The sequence below is a fragment of the Acomys russatus genome, chromosome 15 (genome assembly GCF_903995435.1).
Source record: "Acomys russatus chromosome 15, mAcoRus1.1, whole genome shotgun sequence".
Taxonomy (NCBI): Eukaryota; Metazoa; Chordata; class Mammalia; order Rodentia; family Muridae; genus Acomys; species Acomys russatus.
The window spans coordinates 42,543,003-42,570,492 of NC_067151.1; the positions used below are offsets into that span (position 1 = coordinate 42,543,003).

The 27,490-nt window shown below is 37.6% G+C and overlaps 1 protein-coding gene across 3 annotated transcripts; it reads left to right on the forward strand.

Annotated features, from left to right (window-relative positions):
• The first annotated feature begins 261 nt into the window (after nucleotides 1–261).
• Nucleotides 262–27,409, forward strand: Mlf1 (myeloid leukemia factor 1). Of its 3 annotated transcripts, XM_051157275.1 has the most exons (8): nucleotides 262–427; nucleotides 9,822–9,969; nucleotides 15,197–15,241; nucleotides 18,357–18,440; nucleotides 19,729–19,857; nucleotides 21,775–21,934; nucleotides 24,321–24,459; nucleotides 26,770–27,402. In XM_051157275.1, exons 1-8 carry the CDS (start codon nucleotides 381–383, stop codon nucleotides 26,873–26,875), a joined length of 858 nt encoding a protein of 285 aa, XP_051013232.1. In that variant the 5' UTR covers nucleotides 262–380; the 3' UTR covers nucleotides 26,876–27,402. The 3 variants fall into 3 exon arrangements, with proteins under 3 accessions (XP_051013232.1, XP_051013233.1, XP_051013234.1); XM_051157276.1 differs by lacking the exon at nucleotides 15,197–15,241 and having other exon boundaries at nucleotides 26,770–27,409; XM_051157277.1 differs by lacking the exon at nucleotides 15,197–15,241 and having other exon boundaries at nucleotides 26,774–26,858.
• The last annotated feature ends 81 nt before the right edge of the window (nucleotides 27,410–27,490 follow it).

Sequence of the window (27,490 nt, forward strand, 5' to 3'; positions counted from 1 at the left end):
AGCTGCCACAGAATTGTCGCGATTGAGGGCGATTTGGCCAAGGTCATAAAGACCTAGTCTAATGTTTTGGTTCCCGCAGCTCCAATACCAGGTTGACGCTCAGACTGTTTCACCCGTCTTCAGACAAACTTCTTGCCGCCAGTTTGTTTACAGCGGTTGCCATAGCAGCCGCGCATTTGTCCACCCCTTATCCCGCCTCACTTTAATGATGTCACAGAGTCACGGCCAACGGGCAAGCAGCCAGGCGTCAGGTCCCGCCTTAGTCGCGGGCGCGGCTTTGGCCGCGGGCAGACGCGCGAAGCGAGCGGGGAACGAGCCGGTGGCGGCGGGGTGAGCTGCGCCCTTTTCCACCCTTGTTGGCCGCCCACCGCAGAGCCACGATGTTCCGCATGCTGAGCAGCAGCTTTGAGGACGACCCCTTCTTCGCGTGAGTGTCCCCGCCGCTCTCGCCAGGAAAGGCGAGGGGACTGGGTCCTGCAGGTTGTGGGGGGCGAGGGGGACGCCCGGCGGAAGGCGCGGAGAAGTGGCTGTGGGGGGTGAGGATGAGGAGAAGGGGCCGTGAGTCGAAGGGATTTGGGGGTCACTAGGTGACGAGATCAAGATACGGGGTTTGAGGAGAGGGATTGAGGGTATACAGCAAGGAGAAATGGAGGACACGGAAGGGGTGAGCTGAGCAGGATTGGGGGCTGTAAGGAGGGTTTAGGGGCGTTATGTGAGCAGAGTTTGCTGATGGAAGGTGACGGCCTGGATCCTGAACTAACTGAGGACACACAGGGTTGATTTGAGATGACTTAGTGTGCTGGTGGCCTCGAACCTGAAGCCCTCCTGTGCAGGGCTTAGCTAGTGACCATAACTGCCATCTTGGTGGAACTTCTGGTGAGAATTAGTTACGTTAGCTTCAGGTAGGGGCGGGGTGTGTTTTACAGGGTGACAGTTCCCTGACTTGAGAAACAGGCAGGGGTTTTTTGTTTGTTTGTTTGTTCTTTTATTCCTTATTTTGTTTTGCTTGAGATAGGTCTCACTATGTAGACCTTTCTGGCCAGGTCTACTGGCCTGTAGACCGGGCTGACCTTGAGCTCACAGAAGTCTCCCTGCCGCCGCCACCACCTCCTCTTCATTGCTGGAATAAAAGATGTGTGCGAGACTGTTTAAAACAAGTTTTCATATAGTGAAGGCTGTCACCTGGACAGCACTGAGGGGAAAAGTTATGCTGGCTGCTCCCGTGCAGTTGGACGTTGCCATGCGACATGGTTTGTTTTCTCTGCCTGCTTCATTAACAGTACTGGTCTTGTTTGGGAAGGGACGTCTCATTTTATCAACACAAAAGTGGGGCAGAGACAAAGAAATGGTGTGTGCTGAACACTTCAGGTGACTTGGAATGGTGAATGTTTCCCAGAGAAATAAGTGAGGCCTTGGGAAGAAGTGGAAACAGGTTTCACTATTATCTAGTTTTCTGTGGGCGTTTGAGCTTATTATGTGCCTAGTTATAACAAAACTAGTAATGCCTTAATTAAATGTGTAGTTTGATATGGAATTAGTATCTTAGAAAAAATGTCTAGCAGGAGTGTAATTTAAACTGTTGGATGACCCTCTGAGCAAAGGCAGGGAACTCAAGATTTCAGGTCAAAAATAGTAACAGATCAAACAGGCATACACATCAAACAGCACTCTTCCTCCAGGCCCATCAGTCATACTCCTCAACACTTTCCTAGCTTTCTTCAGACCCAGGCAATCATTATCAAAACTATAAGGCAAAGTAGTAGTAGTAACCATAATACTGATGCATGCATATAATTTATTTTTTATAACCACTATACAGAGTAAACACATCTGGAAATAAAGAAGGAAAAGAATGAACTTATATTTCAAGTTATCTGTCCTTTGGCCCTCACCTCTTACTCCATCCTAACAAAATGAACATTCATTATTTAATATGAATTAAAGAACTCATTAAGGTGGCAAACTTTCTAGGCCATCTACTGACACCTTAGGAACATAAAGGGAAGTAGAACACACTGATCATGCTCACTGTTGTACCTGATGCTAACTTTGTACCTAATAATTAGTTTCTCTAGTGGTTACTTTAATTTAGAAAATATTCAGTAAACATTGTTTAACAGTGAAGTAGTAGCCTTTCGTTTATCAAGAAGTTTTTGAGTAGTATTTCATAATTGCTCATAGTAATTACTATTTTCATTAAATAAATGCCATTGTTGATGTTGGGATTACCTACTTAAAATATTACTCCTAATTCTTATTATTTTTCTTTTTTAAAATAAACCTTATCATTAAAGAAAAAGCCTTACAAATAAATAAAAATATTATGTGCCAAAATTAACTAGACCCATGGATCTTACAGATAACACTCAAGTATAAGATGAATACAAAACAGCTTTCTGGAGAAGGTTTTGGGAAATGGTCCAAAGTGCATATATATATATTTATTCTGAAGAGGACCCAATAGATAAGGAAAAGAAAATTCTTCCTGGGCTCAAGCTCCATATGCTCCATGCAAAGCAGCCAATGCTGCTAGAAGACTCAAAAGTCTTTCTGGCCTAAGAACCAAGGACAGAGCTCAGTACTACTATAGCCGCTGAAAAGTGGGAGGGTTGAGGGTGAGAGTGTACAGCATTCTGACAGGGAGAGCTGGACAGCTTTTCTGTGGATACGTTCTGTACAGATCTGTATTAGGATTAATCACTTATGCATAAATCAGACTCAACAGCTTACTGAAGGGAATGCAAGAATCAAGGAAGATTTAATCTCCCATTTAGGACACAGAATTTGAACTTTAAGGCAACCACATTAATTACCTGCTTAGGGAAGATTCACCATTCCTGAAGAATATAACAAAATTCAGAACCTCTACAACATAATAGCTACATTCTGTGCATTGAGTTCAAAGTTAGTTAACAGAAAAATAGGACTATGTCGGATAAGTCTATACAAAAGACTTATCCTGAAGTTACTCAGATAAACTTTATCATTAAAGTATAAATTAAATACCATTTATCATTTATCAAATATCACTTAAATGTCATTAAATATAAATAGAAAAATGGCCAAAATATTTAAAGCAGTTTTAATTTTGCCCCATATGTGAGGAAAATATGATTATAATGAAGAAAAATATAATATCTCAACAAAGGAAGTGAAAATTTATATGTAACATATCTATCTATAATGTATATAAATACATGTATTTATTATATTAGATATTTTACAACTGAAAATTATATTTGAAAGAAAAATATTGACTGAATAGGCTTAGTAGCAGAATGGAGGTAACAGAACAGTCATTAAAATTGCATAAAGACAGAGACTCAAGCGTGGTAGTGAATGCGTTTCATCAAGTTACTCTAGAGGCAGAGGCCTACAGGGCTCCAGGCCAGCCAGGGATAGACAGTGGGACCCTACGGATAGAAGGAGAGGGACAGGAGAAGAGAAGGGAGACAGAAAGAGAAAAGTCTCCTTTTGAATTATAACAAGAAATAATAGTTACAGTTCAGCCTCAGCAGAGATAATGCTGATATTGGGATGGATATTTCTGCAGAGACTGATGCTTTGGGACCATTGTAGTTTTTTGTTTGTTTGTTTGTTTGTTTGTTTGTTCTAATTCAGGCTTATATTCTTTAATAAAGAATTCACTTAATCATTTATACACATTTCATTCAGCTTACACCAGTGGCAGTTTAATCACAATCCAGGTTTACAGCACTTCAGTCTTCTGGGACATTTTATGCAGACTTGGTAAAATTGATTTTTTTTAAATTACTTTAAATAATGTTATTTTAGGAACATGTTTGTTGTAGGCAGAATACTGGTTCCTGTAAACATAATCATAACCTAATTCCCAGGACCTGTGACTATGTTATTCTGCTGGTCAGGAGTTCCGTGGGCTTCTCATGCCTGCGCAGCTGCCCACTAGTTTAAGATCGTCTTCTTGTAAAGTGTATACGTTTTCATTGCTGCAGTAGCTTATGGAATCTTAAAATATTATTTCATATCTTCTGTTGATCAAGAAACTTAGTTGAGTAGTTCTGACTCAAACCTCAGGAGGCTACAGTCAAGTTTATTGAACCTGAGGTATTGTCTAAGTGAGCATCCGTTTTCAAATTCACTCACATGGCTCTTGAATGCTTTAGAAAATGTGCTTGTAAGTTCCCTCATATAGACTTCTCCCCAAGCCTTCCCAGCCATGTGCATTACAGAGCACCTAACACAAAGATTGGTCTTTTAAATATGTAATTTTGGATATGAAATCCTGTTATTCCATTACAACCATTTAAAAAACAGGTCCAGATGTCCAGCTTATTATGTTCAAGGGAGGAAGAGGTTACTTGATAACACTAAACCAGGTATTTGACCATTGAATACCATTGGAGTAGTTGTCTACCACACATATTTAGGCAAGTGAATTTCTTAATATACATTATCATCAAATTTATATCTCTAACATAATTAAGTTTTAAACAGAGATGAAAGAAAAGACAAGAAATTGTTATAAATAGACTATACCATACAAGGTAATAATCAGTGGTCAAAGCTGAGCACCTGGAATGGCGGTATAGCATAGTTGGTAGCATTGGTAGCATACTTGCACGAAGCCCTGGATTTGATCCCCAGCACCACACAGTGACAGCTGTCCATAATCCTCACAGTCTGGATATAGAGGTAGAGAGATCAGAACTTCAGGCCATTCTCAGCTATCTAGTGATTTCAAGGCCAGCCTCAGGTGCATGAGACCCTATCTCAGAACAAAACAGAACAAAGATAAAAATAGACCTCAACCTGGAAAAACAAAGCTGTGTGGTTGATGTTTTAAAATGAAAAGACAAAGAGTTGTTTATATAACTCCTAAGAATCAACAACAAAGACAAACATTTTAAAATGTGATAGGATATATTTGTACACTCATTTGGTTACTTATATAAATGACAAATAGAAAATAAAATCACAATGATGATATTACTGTTCAAATAATTTAAATTGAAAAAACTAACAATACCAAATTCCTGCAGAAATACAGTGCTAAAAGTGCCTGGTACACAGCATTTATAAAGTTAACATGCTCTCACTATCCAACCCATCAGCTGTACTTATAGTTACTCAAAAGAAATGAAACTTTTTATGTTCAAAGCCTAGCACCTGGATACCCACAGCAGCCTTATTCATACAGACAAAAACCTAGAAATGGTTTTGTGACTATATTATGGTGTAATCACATATGTATGCTAGATTTAGTTAACATCTGGTGATTAGACCAGCAGAGATAAATTTCAAAAACATTCTAAGTCAAAGAAACAAGATGTAAAAGATGACACACTATATCATTCCATAAAATGAGGTTCTGAAAAAGGCAAAACTATATTGATAGCATCTGTGATATGCAATCTCGATGGTTAGTTTGACTTGATTGAGAAGTGCCTAGATTAGTAAAGCACACCTTTGGATGTCCATGAGGAGAGGGTTAGTGGAGGTGAAAGATCCACTGTGAATGCGGGTGGCACTGTCCCAACAGGCTGGAGGGGGCGAGAGGAAAGAGAGAGGGAGGGGAGGGAGGGAGGAAGGGGAGAAGAAGAAGAAGAGAAAGGAGAGGAGAGAGGACAGAGAGGAGAAGAGCTTATGGAGTGCATGCTCTCCTTGCTTGCTTCCTAAACACTTTATCATGAGCGTCTTCTCTGCATTTTGCCCTACTCTACCACTCTGAAATTATGAGTAAAATGAGTCCTCTAACTGATTTCATCGTGATGATGGAAACCTCACACAAAGTATATTAATGGTAAGTTGATTTGGGGGGAGACGATTACCTGCAAAGGCTTATAATAGAAATTTGGGGATGATGTAATTGTGCTTAGACTATGCGTGTTTGAAAACTCAAAACCGTACAGTTACTCAGTATAAATTATATCCAAACAAAGCTGAATTCAAAGAAAACAAAGACACCTGCATGTACTCCAAACACAGATCCAGTTAAGCATTTGCTAATCCTAAAGCAATTACATGTGAAGCAATTGTGCTTTTTAGAATTTTTTTGAGGGAGAAGAGGATGATGGAAAACATGCAGACATGCTTTGCTATACTCTTTTGGGAAACAAACCATGGAAAGTTAAATACAGCTATGAGTATTGGGTTATTGAAGAAAATCTAGTTTTAGTAGTTAAATATAATAGGAAACTTAACAGAGCAGAACAAGAGAGAATCCAGAGTGTATCCTAGAAGGATTGCCTCAGTCAGCGACACTGTCTCCTCGCATTGAAGGGGAGTGCCAGTGGTATTACTCAGGAATACGGCTTGCATCTGGGAACCCAGGAAAGAATGCTTAAGGCTGGAAACTGCAAGCAGGCAAGAAACCCTATTCAGAGGACTCCCGTCCTAGGCTCTCCAGGTTACTTCTAGTCCTACTCTACTTAATGCCCAGTGCAAGTTTAACTATTCACAGTCTCTTTTTTCTCTTTCCTATTTTTCTTCTCTCCGTTCTCTCTTCCTTTTTCCCCTTCTATTCCACTTTGATGAATAAATTCCCAAGAGAATACAAACAGCTGGATGAAATGAGGTGAATATGAGATATGAAGAATAATTTAGTAAAGAGAAATTGAGAAGATCAATTTGAAATGCTGGAACTGAAATATTCATGAATCAAATACAAACCTCAGTGAAAAGCCTCACCAATATAATGGGTCAAGGGGAGACGAGATTAGGGCTTTAAGGCAAGGTGGATGAATTGGAACATTCGGTTACAAGGAAAATTAATAAGAAAATCCAAACAGAATATATAAGAATATAAGACCTAGAGGACCCAGTGAAAAGGCCATATCTATGAATCATGGATGTAGAAGAGTTTCATGTTAAAGGTATAAAAACCTTTTGGGGAGGTTGTTTGTTTGTTTTTGTTTTCAAGATAGGGTTTCTCTATGTAGCAGAGCCCTGGCAGGCCTGGACTCGCTTCACAGGCCAGGCTATAGAAAAATCATAAAGGAAAATCCCCCAAATCTAGAGAAAGAAATGTTTGTCAAGGAACAGGAGGTAGTTAGGTTTTTTTAACCCAGTAAGACTAGAAAAAACAAAAAACAAAACCCTTCTCACACGAAATAGTTAAAAATTAAATATGGAGAACAAAGAAAGTATACCTAAAGTTATAAGAGAGAAACATGAGTCACATATAAAGTTGGCTTATCAGAAGAAAAGCAGATTTCTCAAGAGAAATTCTTAGGAACCAGGCAAGCTTGGAATGATCTATTTCAAACTCTAAAAGATTGTCAGTCCGGGTAACGATAGCCAGCAACACTGCCATAAAGGAAAGAGAAAGAAAAGCTTCCCCCAGTACAAACTAATACAAGGATGTGGTGATCACTAAGCCAGCTCTGAAGAGAAAGATAAACAGCCACAGGTCTGTAGGAAAGGAGAGCTGTGCGGAAGCAATAGTTAGGCAAATTAGGAACAAGAAAATACCAAGCCTGACAAAACTAGCAAGTGCAAGCCTGTCAGTACTTATGGTCTTAATACCTTAATTAAAAAACAAATCTTTTTTCTATCTGTTGCCTTCAAAAAATGCTCTTCCCCATCAACAACTGAGCCCCTGACATATATCTTCAGAACATCCATTTCTCAGCAACCCATGGAACCTTCTCTAAAATAGATTACAATAGGACATGAATCAAGTCCTAGCAAACACAGGATATTGAAACAATTGTTTTATCTCTAGGCCACAATGGAATTAAAAATAGAACCCAACGGAAAGAGAGACCATAGCACGAGCACAGACTCACGCAGATTGATCAGCAGACTGTTGAACGATGGCTGGAACGCTGAGGAAACCAAGAAGGGAACTTTAAGACTCCTGTATCCAAGAGAATATGAAAATGACACACCAGTACCTGTCAGGTGCAAAGAAAGCACCTATAAGAAGGAAGTTTATAGTGACAGGTGCCTACGTTAAATAAAGAGACCTCAAATAGCTTAATGATACACTATAGGGCCTTGGAAAAACAAACACACTCTAAGCCCAAACTTAGTGGCTAGAAAGAAATAACATTGCAGAAATTAGTAAAGTAAAAATGGAAAAATACAATAAATAAAAGAAACCATGTATTTTTTAAATGGATTAAAAAGATAAAGATCAACAAACCCTGAACCAAAATAACCAAAGAAAATAAAAGACACAAAGTAATGAAATTAGTGGTGAAAAGAGAGACATTACAACAGATAGAAATGAAATTCCAGAGATTTTTAGGCTGCACCTCAAATATTATTTGAACTAAATTTAAAAATTACATAAAATGAATTAATTTCTGGATACATATGACCAACTAAAGTTAAACCAAGATGAGATAAATGATTTAAATAGATCAGTAAAAAGCACTGAGATTGAAGCAGTAATTAAAAAAACCAATCTTCAAACTAAAAGCAGTGCAAGCCCAGGTGAATTCAATACTGAAATCTACTGGACCTATAAATAGGAAGTAAACCAGTACTACTCAGACCACTCCAGAGTATAGAAACAGAAGAAATACTGTCAAGCTCTTTTTTACAAAACTAGGATTACTCTGATACCAAAACAAAATAGAGGAAACAACACTGAAAATGATAGGTCAGTCTCTGTGATGAACCACTAAAATATTTGCAAACTGAATTCAAACACTTGACAAAAATCATTCATCATAATCAAGTTGGCTTCATTCCTAAAATACGAAGGTAGATTAGGCCATGCAGACTAATAAATATATGAGTGGACTGGAGGGGGAAAGTCACATGACCATCTCAGTAGATACAGTCAAAGCCCTCAAGAGGCCAGGAATGGAAGAAACATGTATCAGTATAACAAAGGCTACAAATGGCAAACCTGTTAGGCAACGTCAGAGGAAAGCTCAAAGCATGTCCACTAAGAACAAGAGTGAAACAAAGCTATGCCCTTGTTCTACCCGTACTCAGTACAGTCCTTCAAGTATTAAATATGACAAAGTATATAGAAGGATACAAATAGGAAAGGAAATCAAAGTATCCTTACTTGAAGTTCATATGACCCTTTACATAAGAGAGACCACGAAAGACTACCAGAAAACTCTTAGACCTAGTAAACACTTTAAGCAATTTGGAAACCAAACTAATATACAAAAATCAGTGGTTTTCATATATAGGCACAAATATGCAGAAAAAGAAACCAGGAAAATAATCATTCACAATTATCTCAAAAAAGAAAATACTTTGAAATAAGCTGATTCATGCACATTCAATTTCATTATGTTGTGGATGTCCCAAAGTGGTCTTACCTGTTTGTTTGGTTTTGGGTTTTGGGTTTGTTTTTTGTTTTTTTTTTTTTTTTTTTTCAGTTTTCCTCAACTTTTTTGTTTGATTGATTATTTGTTTTTTTTTTTTTTGTTTGTTTGTTTGTTTTTTTCAAGACAGGGTTTCTCTGTGTAGCCTTGGCTGTCCTGGACTTGCTTTGTAGACCAGGCTGGCCTCGAACTCATAGTGACCCACCTGCCTCTGCCTCCCAAGTGCTGGGATTAAAGGCATGCGCCACCACACCAACAGTTTTCCTCATCTTTACTACTTATGTTATGATAATTTGATTTACCATTTTTATACATGAAATAAAAGTGTATTTTATTAGTATAATAAATATATTGGATAGCAAATAAGGTAAGATTTTTACATTTATAATTGTATTTATAAATACAAGGTCTTTTATTAAATACTTCTTCTAAATTATAATAGTTTGTTTTAACAATATATTAGCTCCCGAGTTTCTTTGTAGTGTTTATATGCCAGTTTTCCCTAAACTATAACATTTATTTTCCCGTATTCTGTATTTTCAACAGTGATTCTTTTCTTGCACACCGAGAAAGTATGCGCAACATGATGAGCGGTTTCTCTGAACCTTTTGGAAGAAGCTTGCTCAGTATCCCTGATGGTAGAGGAAGAACCCATAAACACAGAGAGCAAGATGATGGTGAAGATTCCTTAGCTGTAAGTTAAAGACAAGCAACAAGAAAGCTCTGTAAGAACATGACAAAAACATTATAGACGTTAGGCATGTTGCAAAGCTAAAACCTGGATCGGTGGATTGTTAATGGTACAGAATTACACTGTGCTCTTAAAACTCTTAGGATCGTATGGTTATACAATTATAAGTCATTGTCTCTTGTATGTTTCTTCCCTGATAACTTCTCCCATGTGTTAAATTAAAACCAACAAGAACTCCTGGCACCACGTACTTCAAAAGTGTAAATAGTCATAAAATCTAGCATGGTGTTTTATCTTCACTGAACCCTTAAGCTTCTTTATTTCAGAAGACTTGTGTAAGTGCATGTTCTCATCAGAATCATCTGAGAGCTAAACTGGGAGGCTACAAACATACTCAATTCAATAAAAGAAAAGGAAATTTTACGTATATGTGTTATCCATTTTGGGTTGCATTTTTTTTTTTTATTTTTCAGCCTCAGGAATGGCAATTACAGAATAATTGCAATTGAAATATATTTAGAATTCTGCAAATATATGATCAATTCACAGAATTCTAGACTATGCTAGAAAAACAATTTTATATTTTCTGGGCAACAAGCTTAAAGAAAGCAAAATAATTTGAATCACCATAAAATCTGGTAAATAAAATTGCATGTACCATTTCAAATAACAGCAATCACACTTAAGTTATGTACATACATATAACATATACATAGTTTAATTTATTTTTTTAAAAGTTAAAAATTAATACCAGGAAAATTTGACAGTAAAAGAGCATATTAATTATGAATATTGAAAATTACTTGAATATTAAAATATCTTTGTGTCTTCTGAAACTATAGAAAGCATGTGTCTCTTGGGGTTTACATGCATAAATGAACTACTCATAGCTAAGCAAGAAAAGGCAATCTTATTACTTTACTTGTAAGCATATAAATAGAACTACTTATAATTCTGCTGGAAACAAATGCATTGAAGATGTTTATACAAATAGCTATAAGTAAGGAAAACACATAGAAGAAATGTGATTGCATAGAAGTCATGTTTAAATAAGAAATTCAGACAGGAAGATAATTCTGAATAAAAAGGAAAGTCCAAGACCAACATTTAAATGAAAATCTAAAATCATTGGTCTCTTGTTTTCACGTTTAGTTGGGCTGCTATAACAAAGTATTTTAGGCTGAATAGCTTTTAGACTTTAGACATTTATTTCTCCATTCTGTGGGTTGGTAATTCTGGGGAAGGGGGCATGTTTTTGGCTTCTCTGGTAAGTGAGGGTTTGTGTTTTGGTCCTTACTTTGTGGCTCTGTCCTCACATGGTGAACAGGACAGGCTTCTTCAGGCCACATACCCATTGAACACTTGAAATGCGCTCAACAAAAGCAGAGTTAGGCAAATGGGATGGCATCAAATTAAAATGTCTGTGCAGTGAAGGAAACAACAAAGTAGAGACAGTCTGTATGATAGAAGAAAACATTGGCAACCATGTAGTTAATGCATCTAAGAACATAAGGAGCTCAAGTAGATAAATGAGAGAAAGGCGGATGGATAACCCTTCTAAAACCAGACAGAGAACCTGAACAGACATTTCTAACAAAACATTCAAATGGCCGATAGGTACATGAAAACTGCTCATCACTGATCAGTACAGAAATGCAGGTGAAAACATCACCGCATATCTACTTAAGAGGTTTTCTTGGTTTTGGTTTTTATCAAAAATGTGAAAGATTCAGTGAGTATTGGGAAGGATGAATAGAAATACTTATGCTTTGCTAGTGGTCGTGTATATTAGTTAAGCCATTATTAAAATGGTATGATGCTTCCTTGGAAAACTTAAAATGGGAGCTGGGGATATAGGTCACTGATAAATCATTCTCACAGTCAGTATAGTGTTATCATTCATGATTTCCAAGAGGAGAAAACAACTTCATGGATAAAGTAAATTTGGTATACACATACTGTTATATTATTTATCCTTTAGAAGAAGAGCAATTTTATTTGTAAAAATATAGATGAATCTAGAGGACATCGTGATAAAATAAGCTGGGCCTTTGAAGGACGAATTCCACATTATTTATATCTGAAATGTAATGAACCTAAACTCATTAAAGATTATACTAATGACTTCTAGAGGCAATATGAAGAATTTTTAATTAAGGTATAAGGTTCCATATAAATAGGAGAAATTTTGAGGTTTATTGTAAAACAAGGTAGCCATTTCAAATTAACTAAGGGAATGAATCAAAAGGGTAAAATAATTATCTCATTTTAATCATGTTATATTTTATATATTAAAATATTATATTGTAACCTTACACAATTATAATAGTAAGCATTTTCATAAAAGAAATAATTGTCCCACATTATTAGTAGCTGCTTTAATGTATCCGATGATGGACATTTGGTAGACTTAGTATGCTTAGCTCCTTTACACTAACCTTCCATATGCAGTCCATTGCCTTTTCCTCCTTAACTGATCATCTCTAAGCATCTTCCCAGAAACCGTAGTGCTCATGCATCTACTAAAGTGTGTGGAATGAGCCGGGCGTGGTGGCGCATGCCTTTAATCCCAGCACTCGGGAGGCAGAGGCAGGTGGATCGCTGTGAGTTCGAGGCCAGCCTGGTCTACAAAGTGAGTCCAGGATGACCAAGGCTACACAGAGAAACCCTGTCTCGAAAAACCAAAAAAATAAATAAAGTATGTGGCAATTTTACTGTATCATATTTTAAAAGCCTGTTTATAAAACCTTGAACATACGTCTTACAGCTTTTTATATGGTAATACATTTTGATAGTATTTATAGCCCTCACATGTAAATCAAAGAGTAGTAGACATTCCTCCTTACAACAGTGTATCTCTAACTTAAAAAGCTAACAACAATGCATACATACTTCTCAACTTCTGAGAGTGTTTGGGCAACTGACAGTTCTTTTAGGGCACATGAAGGACAGCAGTCATTTTTAAAATGAAAACATTTTATCTTGTAACAGCAAATTGTCAAAGAAACATTCTTTTAACATAAATTCATTTTGTGCATTTAAAATGTACACTGAGATGTGGTTTTCCTTTTCCCTATAGTATGTTATAGCTTTTGGCATGTTTGTGTCTAAATTTAAAGGATTTATGCAATGTAATAAATTGAGGAGCTAGAGAGATGGCCCAGAGGTTAAGAGCACTTGCTGCTCTTCCAGGGGAGTGGGATGTATTTCCTAGTGCTGGACATCGTGGCTCACAGCTGCCTACATTCCAGTTCCAGGGAATTCAAACATCTTTGGGCTCTGAGGACACAACTCACATACATGGTGCAGTCAAAAACACATATACATAAAATAAAGATATTTTAAAATAATTAAAACAAACCATACAACAAAACCTCACACCAATCTTACTTTTTAAAATATGTAGGTAAAGTATATGAACTTGGGGCCCAAATTAAAAATATACTATAGCAAATAGGAAATGTTGCTACTGCTAGGTTTAAAAATGGCAGAACCAATAAAACAACAGGCATTTTTAAAATAGTAATTTTGCCAGGCACAGTGGCTCATGTCTGTAATCCCAGCACTCTGAGAGGCAGAGGCAGGTGGATCTCTGTGAGTTCAAGGACAGCCTGGTCTACAAAGTGAGTCCAGGATAGCCAGGGCTATTATGCAGAAAAACCCTGTCTCAAAAACAAAACAAAACAAAGAAGAAAAAAAAAATGTAATTTTGTTTAAGTCTATTTGAATCTATAATAAAATTTCATATAAAATCTTATAAGAATATTTTAATAAGGTTTTATTTAGCAATAAACTATGTAAATAAACTGATATTTTTAGACAAATTGACATAAATCTAAATTTCATATCAACACCATAATACATTTTTTCTTTACTTGGCTATTTCCTGTGCAATTGTCATCCCATATTATGTTGGAAAACAGAGGCTCACAAGTAGTATCAGCAATGCCATTTTCTTGTGTTTGTGCTAACATTTTCACTGATCCTCCTGTTTCCACCTCTCCATTGTAGGGTGTTGAGAAATTTGCCACACTGAGTAATGGTAGGAATCAAACTCAGGGCCTTGTGTATGGTAGGTAAGCACCCTACCAATTAAACTACATCCCTACTGTGTGTTCTTTATGGAGACATTTTTTAACTTAATTGCTTATTTTGTAAGAATTGTTATTTAAAGCTAGATAACTTATTTGGACATGGTGGTACAAACTGGTAGTCCCATCACTTGAGAGATGGGGACAAGAAATAGTAGTTCTTTTGTCTTTAGCTACCTACGTCCATCGTCAGTCACCGCAGATCCCATCTGTGCTGGCTAGTTTTGTGTCATCTTAACATGGGCTAGAGTTATCTGAAGGGAGGGATCCTCAATTGAGAAAATGCCTCCATAAAATCTGGCTGTTAGGCATCTTCTTAATGATTGATGAGAGCGAGCCCAGCCCATGGTAGGTGGTGCCATCCCTTAGCTGGAGGTCCTATGATCTGAGCAAGCCATGAGGAGCAAGCCAGTCAGCAGCACTCCTACACGGCCTCGGCATCAGCTCCTGCCCCCGGGCTCCTGCCCTGTTTGAGACCTGGTCCTGACTTCCTTTGATGATGAACAGTGATTTAGAAGCTTAAGCCAAATAAACCATTTCCTCCCCAAGTTGCTTTTGTTGTGGTGTTTCATCTATTATATTTAATTTGTTTTTGCCTATCATAAACATCTGTGTATACATTAAAATACATGTTTTTTAAAAACTTCTATTACCCTTTCTAAAACATATATTCTCTGAACTGATCCTTAGGAAGCACCCGTTTTTACCTAGGACATCCACTTGTTTGGTAATGATAATAGCGAGCTTAAATTTTTTTGTTTTAATTGGTAATGGCAGAAGTAGTGGATCTTTGAAAAAATGGAGTGGCAACAGAAAATGCCTTATTCTTGTCATACTTTGTCTTAATTAGTTTTGAAATGTCTGCTTTGGTCTATAGCAATGACTCTTCTTTCAGTTGCCTTACTTAAAATAGTCATATTTTCAGTAGCACTATGGCTTCTTTACTTTCTAGTCAGGCAGGTTCTACAATGAGTAATAAGCAGGTAATTTTAAAAGTGCACACTGAGTTCTTTGTTATTAGGCAGTTCTGTAGTGACGGTGCCTCTGATCTCCATGGTCATGCCATGCATTCTTATGTGTTAGCTGTGCCTATACAATAAATGCAAACAAAATTTATTATTATTATTTTTTTTTTTTAGGAAACAAGTTTTTCTCTTGCACCTTTTGGAAGGTTTGGTGGAATGGTTCGTGTCATGATGAGACAAATTATTTTAGCTGTATTTTTTAACAGATGCTTTCATTAACTCAGAGTGAGTTTGCATGCATCTCACTAACTGCCATAATGGCTTTCAAGCTTTGTACCGGAAACAAAGTTGATTCAAGTGCTTAGACATGGGCTTTCTAAAGTAATTACCATAGTTGTTAGGGTCAGAGCCTGGGCCTGACAGCAGTAACCAGCCAGGCTCACCCACTAACCATCAGTAAGCCATTAGACAGATGAGTAATAGTGAAAAGCTGAAGAAGAGATGTGTCTGATGCTGCCGCATCAAGAACTAAGAGATGCAGAGAGAGAGACCTCCCCAGGTCCATCTCCACGGTCCTTTCCTGGGATTTTGATGTAAATAGAGGGAAGTCCTGGTAAATGTGTAGTCCCATCACTGTTTCCACTCCAGTCTCTCCTGCAAAGTAGTCTGACGCTGTCAGTCCTGTGACATCTCTTCCTGGGAGACATACTTTTTCACTGGCCACACCAGGCTTTAGCCTTTTCATTTTCCCACTATGAAATTTCTGAGGAAAAACCAAATAACCCAATTGAGAAATGGGGCTTGGAACTAAACAGAGAATTCTCAACAGAGGAATATCAAATGGCTGAGAAACACTTAAAGAAATGCTCAACCTCCTAAGTCATCAGGGAAATGCAAATCAAAACAACTCTGAGATTCCATCTTACACCCATCAGAATGGCCAAGATCAAAAATTCAAGCGACACCACATGCTGGCGAGGATGTGGGGAGAGAGGAACACTCCTTCATTGCTGGTGGGAATGCAAACTAGTACAACCACTTTGGAAATCTATCTGGTGCTAGCTCAGAAAACTGGGAATAGGGCTTCCTCAAGACCCAGCTATTCCACTCCTTGGAATATACCCAGAAGATGCTCCAGCACACAAGAAAATTTGCTCAACCATGTTCATAGCAGCCTTATTCATAATAGCCAGAACATGGAAACAGCCTAAGTGTCCCTCAGTAGAAGAATGGTTAAAGAAACTGTGGTACATATACACTGTGGAATACTACTCAGCTATTAAAAACAAGGAATTCCTGAAATTTGTGGACAAATGGATTGAGCTAGAAATGATCATAATGAGTGAGTTAACCCAGAAGCAGAAAGACTCAAATGGTATATACTCACTTATATCTGCATACTAGCCCAAGGGGCATGTCCCATGAAAGCCTTCACTTACCAGGAAACTGGGACAGAGGGGAGGACATCCTATTGGGACTCTAGATGAGAGAAGCATGGGAGAATAGTAAAGTAGAAGGATCCAGAGGGTCCTAGAAACCTACAAGTAGAACATTATGATAGGCAGATTTGGGCCCAGGGGTCCCGCTCAAACTAAGGCACCAGCCAAGGACAATACAGGAGGTAAACTTTAAGCCCCTACCCAGATCTAGCCAATGGGCAGAACATTCTCCACAGTTGAGTGGAGAATGGGATATGACTTTCTCACGTACTCTGGTGCCTCATATTTGACCATGTCCTCTGGAGGGGGAGACCTGGTGGCACTCACAGGAAGGATAGCAGGTTAGCAAGAAGAGACTTGATACCCTATGAGCATATACAGAGGGAGGAAGTCCCCCTCAGGAACAGTCATAGGGGAGGAGAATAAGGGGAAAATGGGAGGGAGGGAAGAATGGGAGGATACAAGGGATGGAATAACCATTGAGATGTAACAAGAATAAATTTAAAAAAAAAAAAAAAAACAGAAAAATAAGTAAAAAAAAAAAAAAGAAAAGAAAAAATTCCTGAGGAAAATCCAGTTTATTGATTATTTCAATAGTCTGAGGGCCAAAGAGAGGTGCAAATATCTTTTTAAAAATATCATTTCTAGCCTTTAATCCAAGCACTCGGGAGGCAGAGGCAGGCAGATCGCTGTGAGTTCGAGGCCAGCCTGGTCTACAAAGTGAGTCCAGGATGGCCAAGGCTACACAGAGAAACCCTGTCTCGAAAAAACCAAAAAAAAAAAATCATTTCTATCAAGATGGGTACAGTAAAGCAATCACATGTATAAAATTAATCTCTATAAATGGAAAAAGAGAGAGAGAACATTCACTTAATTATGAAAGAGACTTGATAATTGTGTTTGGAAGCTGGACTTCCCATACCCACGGCTCTCCACTAGGTGACAAAGCACATTTGGGAAACTCAGATCAGCATCTTTCGCTCTGACTTTGTTGCTAAGGACACATTGGCTTTTCTTGCTCATACACCAGCATGGCTGTTCCGTGGCAGACCTTGTCAACCCCCTGCCTCCACCTGCCTTGCTAGTTCTTAACACTGAAAGGTAGTCTAAGGGTGAGAACACAGTCCATTTAGAATGTCTGAACTTATATTCTCACGAAAAGCTCCTTTTTGTTCTTTTGCACTGAATTTGAGTTATTGGTGTCTGAAGTTTCAGCTGTACCGTTTGTCCTCTCTGAAGGACTAAGTGGCAGAAACAAAGCAGCATGTCACAAAGACAGTAGTAAATTATGAGCCCACAACCCAGCACTTTAGAGTGTGATGATGAAGATCAATCAGGTGACTTATTAAAAAGCATGTGTTTATGTGGGGGGGGGGTCGGTGTTGTACACACGAAGGCAGAGTGAGCATCAGATTCGTGAGAGCTGGAGGTTACACAGGCACTAGCAAGCTGCTTGCCTGCTGGAAGCTAACTCGGGTCCTAAACTAGAGCAGTATGTACCGTCTGCCCAGAGACTACTTTGAACTGTAAGGACTAGTAACAAGAAGATGACACGATCATGGAGGAGAAAAGAACAACTCTGGCTTAAAAATCTGAAAGATGATATGTATATATACCCAAACGTGTCTGTGTGTGTGTATACTCCATATACATAAGTGTATAATTTGTGTATATTTATGCAGTGCTATAATTTTCTATTTTATGTTGGCCGTTTGAGAGTTTGCATATGCTTCCTTTTCTTTAACAAATGATTCTTATACTCATTAAATTATTTTTGCCTAGTTGATTACTGCATGATTACCTCACAGTAAATTGAGAGGTTTTTTTTTTCAACTGCTTTGGTAATATTTATTTGCTTTTCTGGTATTAATGATCTACCTCCTAATATCCTGTAGCATACAGATGTCAACCCTTTCCAGACAATGGATCAGATGATGTTAAATATGAGAAATAGTATGCAGGAGTTACAAAGAAACTTTGTAAGTACTAAAAATAAACTGCTAAAAACAGTATTTTGTTATTGATATCCTATATTGTATTGGCCTCCAAACATTTTAACCATATATATTTTACATGATTAATACATATATATAATACTTACATAATTTATACTTGAAACAAACATTTAAATGATTAAGTCCAATCTCAAAATATTCTTCTGAGTCTTTATTATAAATGAACATTTTCTATTAATTTGCTTATTTTATTATTGCCAATTTACTTCACAAGATGCATGCATGTTAGCAACTAAGCTTTTATATTAAAAATTCTCTGAAAACAAAAATGGTCTGGATGTTAGACTAGACCCCTACACTAAATATCTTAAACAAACACTGCTACACCTATTGCTCTGTTCATAACGGTGACATCAAATAAAATAGCCTGTTTTGACCCAAATGTGACCTGTGCCTGTCATTCTGGTCCAGTTTGAACTCTAGAGATCGATCATGTAAGCATGCGACCATCTAGGGCATTAGCAATGGCTTTGGGGATGTAGCAGTCTGGTACCCAAAGAAAGTACAAAAGTGTCTGTTACATGCCTAATTCACTTGATCTTGACTGGAAAGGCTGTACAAGGGATAGACCGTGACTAGGACTCTAGCGTCTTTATTTAAATCTAAGCCGCACCAAAAATATAAGTGAATAGGATACCAGGTTGTAGGCTCAATTTTCTTAACCAATATATTTTATTAACAACTTAGTGACCGAGCATACGTCACTTATAACCCGACTAACCAAAACAATAGGAAATGAGGATTAATGGACACAACAACAAAACCATAAGGATATCAGTTCCGAGGGATGATTCTCTGGGTGTGAGCCTCAGGATTTCTTCTGCTGGAACCTGGGGTAACCAGAACCCAGAACCTCAGCAGGAGCCGGAGCCCCAAAGCCTTCCCTCGAGCGGTTCTGTCTAGGAAAGTCTTGAAGTGCAGCCATGAACAGCCAGATCTATCCCAAGTCTCCAAAAAGCCCCGCCTCCAGTTCTGGGCTCATTTATCTATCTCCTCCCAGGGTCTGTTCATGGGATCTTTTCAGCTGGCAACAATTAAGCTCCTGTATGAGGTGGTTGCTCTTCTAGTGAATTAACCTCACCTGTTCTCTCATGAGACCGTTCCGATCCCGCACTTGGGATCCTAAAAAACAGGTTTATCTCTCCTTCACCAGGTTCCATCTGGATCAACTAGATAGCTAATATTGTTGCTTCTCAGCATTCATCCTTCATATTTAACTAGAATCTTAATTTTCAATTTTCCTTGTCTCTAGGGTCATCTTTCAATGGATCCCAGTGGTCATTCATTTTGTTCTTCCTCTGTTATGACCTATTCCAAAGTAGGAGATGAGCCACCAAAGGTTTTCCAGGCCGCAAGTCAAACTCGAAGGGCTCCAGGAGGAGTAAGTCTTTATTACTGATGTTTTTAGACGAAGCCTTACTATATAGCTCCAACGAGCTTCACACTGCCCCAGTCCTGCCTCAGTCTCCTTCCTAAGTCTGGAATCGCTGATGTGAACTACCATGCCTGGCATTGAGTGTTTTTAAAATTCTTACTGCTTTATTAAGTTATAGAAAAAGTATATTGTCTAACAGTGGCAGGGATGGGAGGAAAGCAAGGTGATGAGGACTCGTCAAGTCCAACTGCAGTTAGTTGGTGGAATGTTTGTTCATCGCCCATGCACGTGACCTCCTTCACTTAATTACCCACTGGTCATTGTTAGGCTTATACATTGATAAGATAGATACTAAAGAAGCCTTTGTTCCATGAAATAAATGTCTTCTTATACTTTATGTATGAAGTTGGTTGTTAAGCTAATAAAATGTTTAAAGTGTACAGAAGGGATGTATAAAACACTCATATTCATCTGGGCATAGTGGCACACTCCTGTAATCCCAGCACTCGGGAGGCAGAGGCAGGCAGATACTCGTGAGTATGAGGCCAGCATGGTCTACAGAGTGAGTTCTGGACAGCCAGGGCTACACAGAAAAACCCTGTCTCGTAAAACCAGAAAAAGAAAAAGAAAAAAAAAAACCCATATTACTGCCTCAGAGATTAGTTAAATCATCACTTTTCTCTATTTCTTTTTAGATAATTCCTTTTATTTTTTGGGCATGAGTGTAACATATGAATCTTCTAAGGTATTCCTCTGAAATCACTTTCTCTGTCTCTTAGGAGACAACCATTTTCCGATATCTGGAGCTCATCATACCATTGCACTTTTAATCTATTATTTATAAATACAGCATAAAATACAACATATTTTTATAGGTTTACTTGTAAACTTTATACAGATAGAATCATTATTGTAGTGTTTTCCACAACTTGACCTTTCTCAGTAGCATGTTGCAGAAATGTATTCAAGTTCTACATGTAACCCAGGTTTCTTTTTTTTTTTTTTTTTTTTTTTTTAATTTATGTGTTCTTTTGTTTGTTTTGGCATAGGTCTTACTACCCTGGCTGGCCTAGAACTCACTTTGCAGACTAGCCTAGCCTTGAACTCATAGAGCTCCCCAGCCTCTGCCTCCCAAGTGCACCACCACACCCAGATTTTTATTTCTTTTCTTTTTAATTACACCCAGAATATAAATATAACACAAATTTTTTTTTCAATAATTTCTTGAAAATCAGTAAGGTACTAACCCATAGTGAAGAAAAGTCTTGGCTTCTACAAACTGTGATAGGAAAATTCCCATTTCTCCATGCCTTGTATGACAATAAGATTTTAGATTAACAAAATGAATGTAATTTGTTTTCAGTTCTGATGTATGAACATACCCATTAGTGATATGTTTGCATTGTTTAACAAATTCACTACTATTTTAACTTGTTGAACATAGTTAAGTCTTAAAGCAAGTATAATTACAGATGTCACATGGAAAATCAAATTATAATCTTTGGCTAGCATAAACAGTCTAGTGATGCTTCCATGGAGATGGTACGTAGGAGTCACAAGCCCATCAATATAATCAGTGAGTAAGTAGTTACACTTATAGCTTTTATTACATTGTCAAAGACAGTGTTGAAGGTTTTATATAACTTCTTATTTATATGACTATTTTGTATAACTAAGTTTTATATAACATGTTTTAATATTTTATTACAACTTGGAAAAGATTACATTGTAAACAGTTGAAGAAGTATTAGAGATTTTATTAGCACACTTAGTTGATAGTAGAGCTGAGGGTAGTTACCTGTTGTATTTATTATTACTACAAAAAAATGGACGTCAGAGCAGCAAAGCTACAGCCTGACTTCAGTAAACCAACCCAATATAGTTAAATGTTAGCTAAAGAACATTTTACTGTTCTTTTTAAAGATAAAAGAAACCAGAAGAGCAATGAGAGATTCTGACAGTGGACTAGAAAAAATGGCTGTTGGTCATCATATCCATGACCGAGCTCATGTCATTAAAAAGTCAAAGAACAACAAGACGGGAGATGAAGAGGTCAATCAGGAGTTCATCAATATGAATGAAAGTAAGTTATCACGTACAAAAACATCATTTCCCAAGCTAAAACAGTAGCTGCATTTCTGGAACTTGATGCATTTTTATTTTTATTAAAATAGCTCATAAAGGAAATGACTGCCAAAGTAACACAATTGTGGTTCTATCATCTAACAGATACGTTTTACAATAACGTTTGTTAATGTGAGGTACCATTCATTTTTTATAAAATGATAAAATGAAAGATTTTGAGGTGTTTTTTTAGTAATATTATCAATAGACAAAATGAGTTTTTAATTTTTTCTGATTGTCAAGAAGCATACTTGAAAAGTTTAAAGGAGCAAAAGGGGGCTGGAGAGATGGCTCAACAGTTAAGAGCCAATTAAGAGCAGAGGTCCTAAGTTCAATTCCCAGCAACCACATGGTGGCTCACAACCACTGTACTGGGATCTGATGCCCTCTTCTGGCCTGCAGGTGTACACGCAGATAAAGCATTCATATATATTAAAAAAATAAATAAGTAAAAATAAAGAAACAAGAGATCAATCATCACTTCAACCCCAAAATACCACTGAAGTTTTGATGAACTTCTTTTTAATAGTTTTATGCATGTATATTGTTTTTTGAATTTACTTATTTTGCTATTTTGTTCATACTGCGTTCGATATATCCACCATTATAACTGTAAAAGCCTATTATTTCCAAAAGTATTCTAAGTGGTTATATAAAAGTTTAATTGTAAATATTGGTATCCTATATTTGATACTTATGTAATACATTTAAGCCCTTCTAGTGCCTAACCTTTTCATTTTAAGTTATATTAAAATTACTACATTATCAATTGACAAAGCATTCAATTTGGCTAAATAAATATTCAAGAATCAAGCTTTTGTCATAATAGGATTAAATTATATTAAAATGTTACTATATGTTATATTTTCAGGAACTACTTTGGATAAATTATTTTATCATAGTAAAGAGCTTAAATTAATGTATCATTTCAGAAAGAACATTATTTGAATTAGATAACATTACTCTTATGGGATGGTTAGGTAGCTCAGGGATCAATGCACTTATTACTAAACCTAACAATTATAAAGTTTAGCCCCCAGGGTATCCTACATGAGAGACGGAGAGAGCCTACTCTTCGCAGTTCTCCTCTGCCCTCCCTGGCTGCAAAGTGCACCTGCCAAACACGTGACCAGATGCACACAAAAAGAAATAATGATAAAAAGGTTTTAAAGTATTCTTAAGCAATAAGAGGAAAGCCAAATAACTTGAGCTTTCTTTAATTATAATCACTGTGATCTGTTTAAAAGATATACTGTGTTGCCTGGAGAGATGGGTTAGTTGTAAAGAGTACATACTGCTCCTACGGAGGACCCTAGTTCAGTTCCCGCTCCAGGATGCAGGGAGCAGAGGAAGCCCTAAGTGAGTGGGGTTGCACATAAGTGTGTATCATTGATCTGGGCGCAGCCGTGACCAGAAGCAAGGCCTCAGTCCCATGAGAAACTGGCAAAGGCATTCCGCATCTGGATCAGCCTGGGAGTTGGCAAAGCCTTCTTCCTCTAGCCCAGGTGTGAATATTTATGGAGGATTGATCAGTGTGTACAAAAACTAGCAGCTGCAGCTTCCTCCTGGGTGGATTTACAGATTTAGACTCCTTGTGTGCAGAGACCTCCTGCGGAGACTAGCCAGCCTTTCCTACTGTGATGTTGTCTGGTGTGGTGGTGCTACTCCCACAGAGCGCTTACACCCCGCCTGACCCCAGCTCTTTCTGTCATGTGTGTCTGTTTGACATTTCTCATTCCCTCCCAGGCCCTAGTCAGGGTTCCAGGGCCAACCTGTGTGGGATGCATCGTGAGGTGGCTCACATGTACCTGTAACCCCAGCTCCAGAGAGATGCCTCTGGCCTCCAAGGACTTCCATGCTTGTACCCTCACATATACATATAATTTAAGAAAAAAATACATATGTATGTATACTGATTATTTTGTAATTAAGTTTGAAATATTTTTATAAAGGCAATCTAAAAAGCATCTTATTAGTTTACCTACTTCATGATATTATAAACTGATTGGGTTAGTTGACAACAAACTTAAGTCCCTAGGAACATGAAAAGCTGACTAAAAACCTAAGCTGCTGATGCAGTGCCCAAGAACATAGGGAGCATTATGGTCACTGTCAGGTGACACAAGAGGAAATCTCGTAAGTAACTATACGTGAAGCCTCCAGTTCACATAGAATAATAGGACAATCAAGAAGGTAAGTGAAAACCCACATCAATAGCCAGGTAGTGAATAGGAGAGAAATAAGAAGGGAAATATTGCGGAAGCTTCCTGCCCCTTGTAAGGTTAGGCTGTGTGGCGTGTGTGAGGACCCAAGGCAGCGCTGACAGGCCCCTTCATCTACCACAGGCGATGCTCATGCTTTTGATGACGAGTGGCAAAATGAAGTTTTGAAGTACAAGCCTACTGGACGGCCATACAATCTAGAAAACACTAAACTGCGAAGTGTGGGCCAAGAGACTCCAGTGTCACGGGAACTCAAAAAGAGGTAAAAATTATATCTAAAAGCAGTGCTGCTGAAGAAGATTTAAAAGTTATGTGGCTTGGGTTGTAGAGCTGGCTCATGCAAGCTTTTCTCATGTAATATGTTTAATCCTCAAAACCTATGTTAAAAAGCAAAAGGAGCCTGACAAAGCAGCATGCTGCTGTGATCCCAGTACTGGGGAAGAACAGACAGACCCCTGAGTCTCACTAGACAACCAGCCTAGCTTACCTTGTGAGTCAAAGCCTAAACAGTGATAGCCAAAATTTGTATGACCTATATAAACGCACACACACACATGAACATGAACCTACCACACATACGTGTACATTCACTCTCATACACAAACACATAACAACAACAACAAAAAAGGCTGTGTAACTTACTTCTTATCAAGGTCTTAAGAATATTCAGGTTATAAAAAGGTAGCAGCTTTATATTGAATCTAAGTAGGCCATACAAATCGAAACTTGTTTTTGAAAACCAACAAATATATTTTAGCACTGTACTTAATTATCAGGAAGAAGTAGATGGCAAAAATCCTAAGAAAAAATTATATACTCTGATGTATATTGTAAAACAGTTGCTAATGTGGCTGCTCAAAGTCATCCATTCCACACAAGTTTGAGATATTTATATAGACAGTATAAAGGGAAAGATTTTGTATTTAGAAAACTTAGCTTCCTTACCAAGTCAAAATTTAGCATTTAGTTATAAATAAACTTTAAATACTTTTATAGTATATAATAGTATTGTATAAATATTTAATGTAATGTGGTATTTCACGTGCAGTAGGTATCCTGGATAAATTTTACAAAAACTTTAATTTTCTTTGAAATTGATTTTGGAATAACTGAAAAATATTTTTGTTGAAACCACATATTAAAATTTAGAGTGCTTTTATACATTTAGGTACATATCCTGAAGTTAATTCGAGTTAGTGAGAGAATCTTTAAGTTTCTTGAAACAGAACAAGTCTTGAAATAGAAATCCATTCTAGGCTCTAAGAAAGTGCAGGATTGGAGATGGCTTCGCGGAACCAGCGCTGGACAAATGAGCCTCACGGAAATCGGAAGCTTGGCGCAGGAGTCTGCATGCTGCCATAGTTTCTTTGAAGTACTTGTTTAGGAATTGAGAGCCTGAATGTTTTCTGTAAATGGCTTAAAATTTTGCCTCTTTCTTTTTGGTAATATTTGTCTCACCTTGAAAACTTACGGTTAACCATTGTAGTCTGACACTGATAAATTTGAACACAAAATCTGGGTCCCAGTTAGAGAGGGCATGTTCTGTACAGCATGTTTCAGATGCTCTATAATCTATGGCCCCAGCAGCTGCTTTTTCTCTTAGTAGTTCTGTCCAGGAGAGTATTCAGAAGTGAACTCCCACATGGTAAGCCGTGCCAGCCAATATGATAACTAGTAGATATGTGTGACTGTTGAATCCCTTTGCCACTTGGGTGGCACAACTCAGGAGCTGAATTAAGTGTAAAGATCACTAGTGGTTATCTTTTCTTTGTTTTGTTTTGTTTTTTTCCCCCTTAACACCGTTTAAGCTGCAAGTGATTCAGAATATCTTAGGTGAAAGTAGCTCTACTTTCTTTCTTTTTTGGTGGGGGGTAGTTTTGGGGTTTTGGTTTTGTTTTGTTTTATCTTTTTGTTTGGTTTGGTTTGGTTTTTCAAGACAGGGTTTCTTAGTGTAGCCTTGGCAGTCCTGGACTCACTTTGTAGACCAAGCTGGCCTTGATCTCACAGTGATCTGCCTGCTTCTGCCATCCAAGTTTGTTTGTTAGTTGTTTTGTTTTTCTTTTTGTTGTTGTTTTTGTTTTTGAGACAGGGTTTTCTTGTGTAGCCTTGGCTGTCCTGGACTCACTGTTAGACCAGGCTGGCCTTGAACTCACAGCAATCCACCTGCCTCTGCCTCCTGGCTGCTGGGATCACAGGTGTGCACCACCAAACCCAGCAAGCTCCTACTTTTGTTTCTTTTTTAAATTTATTTATTTATTATGTATACATTATTCTGCCTGCATGTATGTCTGCACACCAGAAGAAGGCACCAGATCTCATAATAGATGGTTATGAGCCACCATGTGCTTTCTGGGAATTGAACTCAGGACCTCTGGAAGAGCAGACAGTGCTCTTAACCTCTGAGCCATCTCTCCAGCCCACTCCTACTTTTGTATTAATAAAATAGTCTAGAGTTATTGAGGAATTTTTAAAATAAAACTCTAAACTACAGTGGCTTTTAGCTTACTTGCAGTGACTTATAACCCATTAAGTATTTTTAAATGGTATTAATAGTCATATGTATATTTCTTAGAGAGAAAAGTCATCGAAATTCAGCCATTGAGAGTGGAAGAAGATCGAACATTTTTGTGGACAAACTCAACGTCAAAGGATCACCTGTGAAAATCACCAAAAAATAAATAGCCATGCATTTCATTTGTTTAATTGGTTGTTTTAACAAAGAAAGTCATGGTGCTAGGCAATACACAAAAGACCAATCTCCTGTTGTTAAGTCAATACTATACTTTGGAACGTCCTTTCTGAGTCTCAATGCTCTTGTAAGTTTTAGCTTTACATTGTTCATACTTTAGGAATAAAATTTTGATGTTCAGCGATGTCATTAAGTTGGTAAACATTCTACATAAAGCTCTACCAAATTTAAAACTCAAATGCTGATTTTGGTTTCTCAGTTATTTTGATATTCACTATTATATGAAATAAAACTGGGTAAAATATAACATATATTTTAATAATGGATGTTACATATATATTGTAAATGTATAAGTCCTTGTGTATTTACCATGATGGTTATGGTTTTGAACTACTTCTGTCACTGAGTTCAGTACACAAAAGTAACATTAAAATAAAATATATCGTGTCTACCATCACCACAGTAGAGTGCTGTGAATCAAAGTGTAGTTTTTCTCAGATTTTATAATGTGCTGTATAATTAGCTAGCTTCAACCCTGAAAATAATAAAACTATTAGTGATGCATGCATGGTAGCTCACACCTCTGATCCAAAAATCCTAGAGG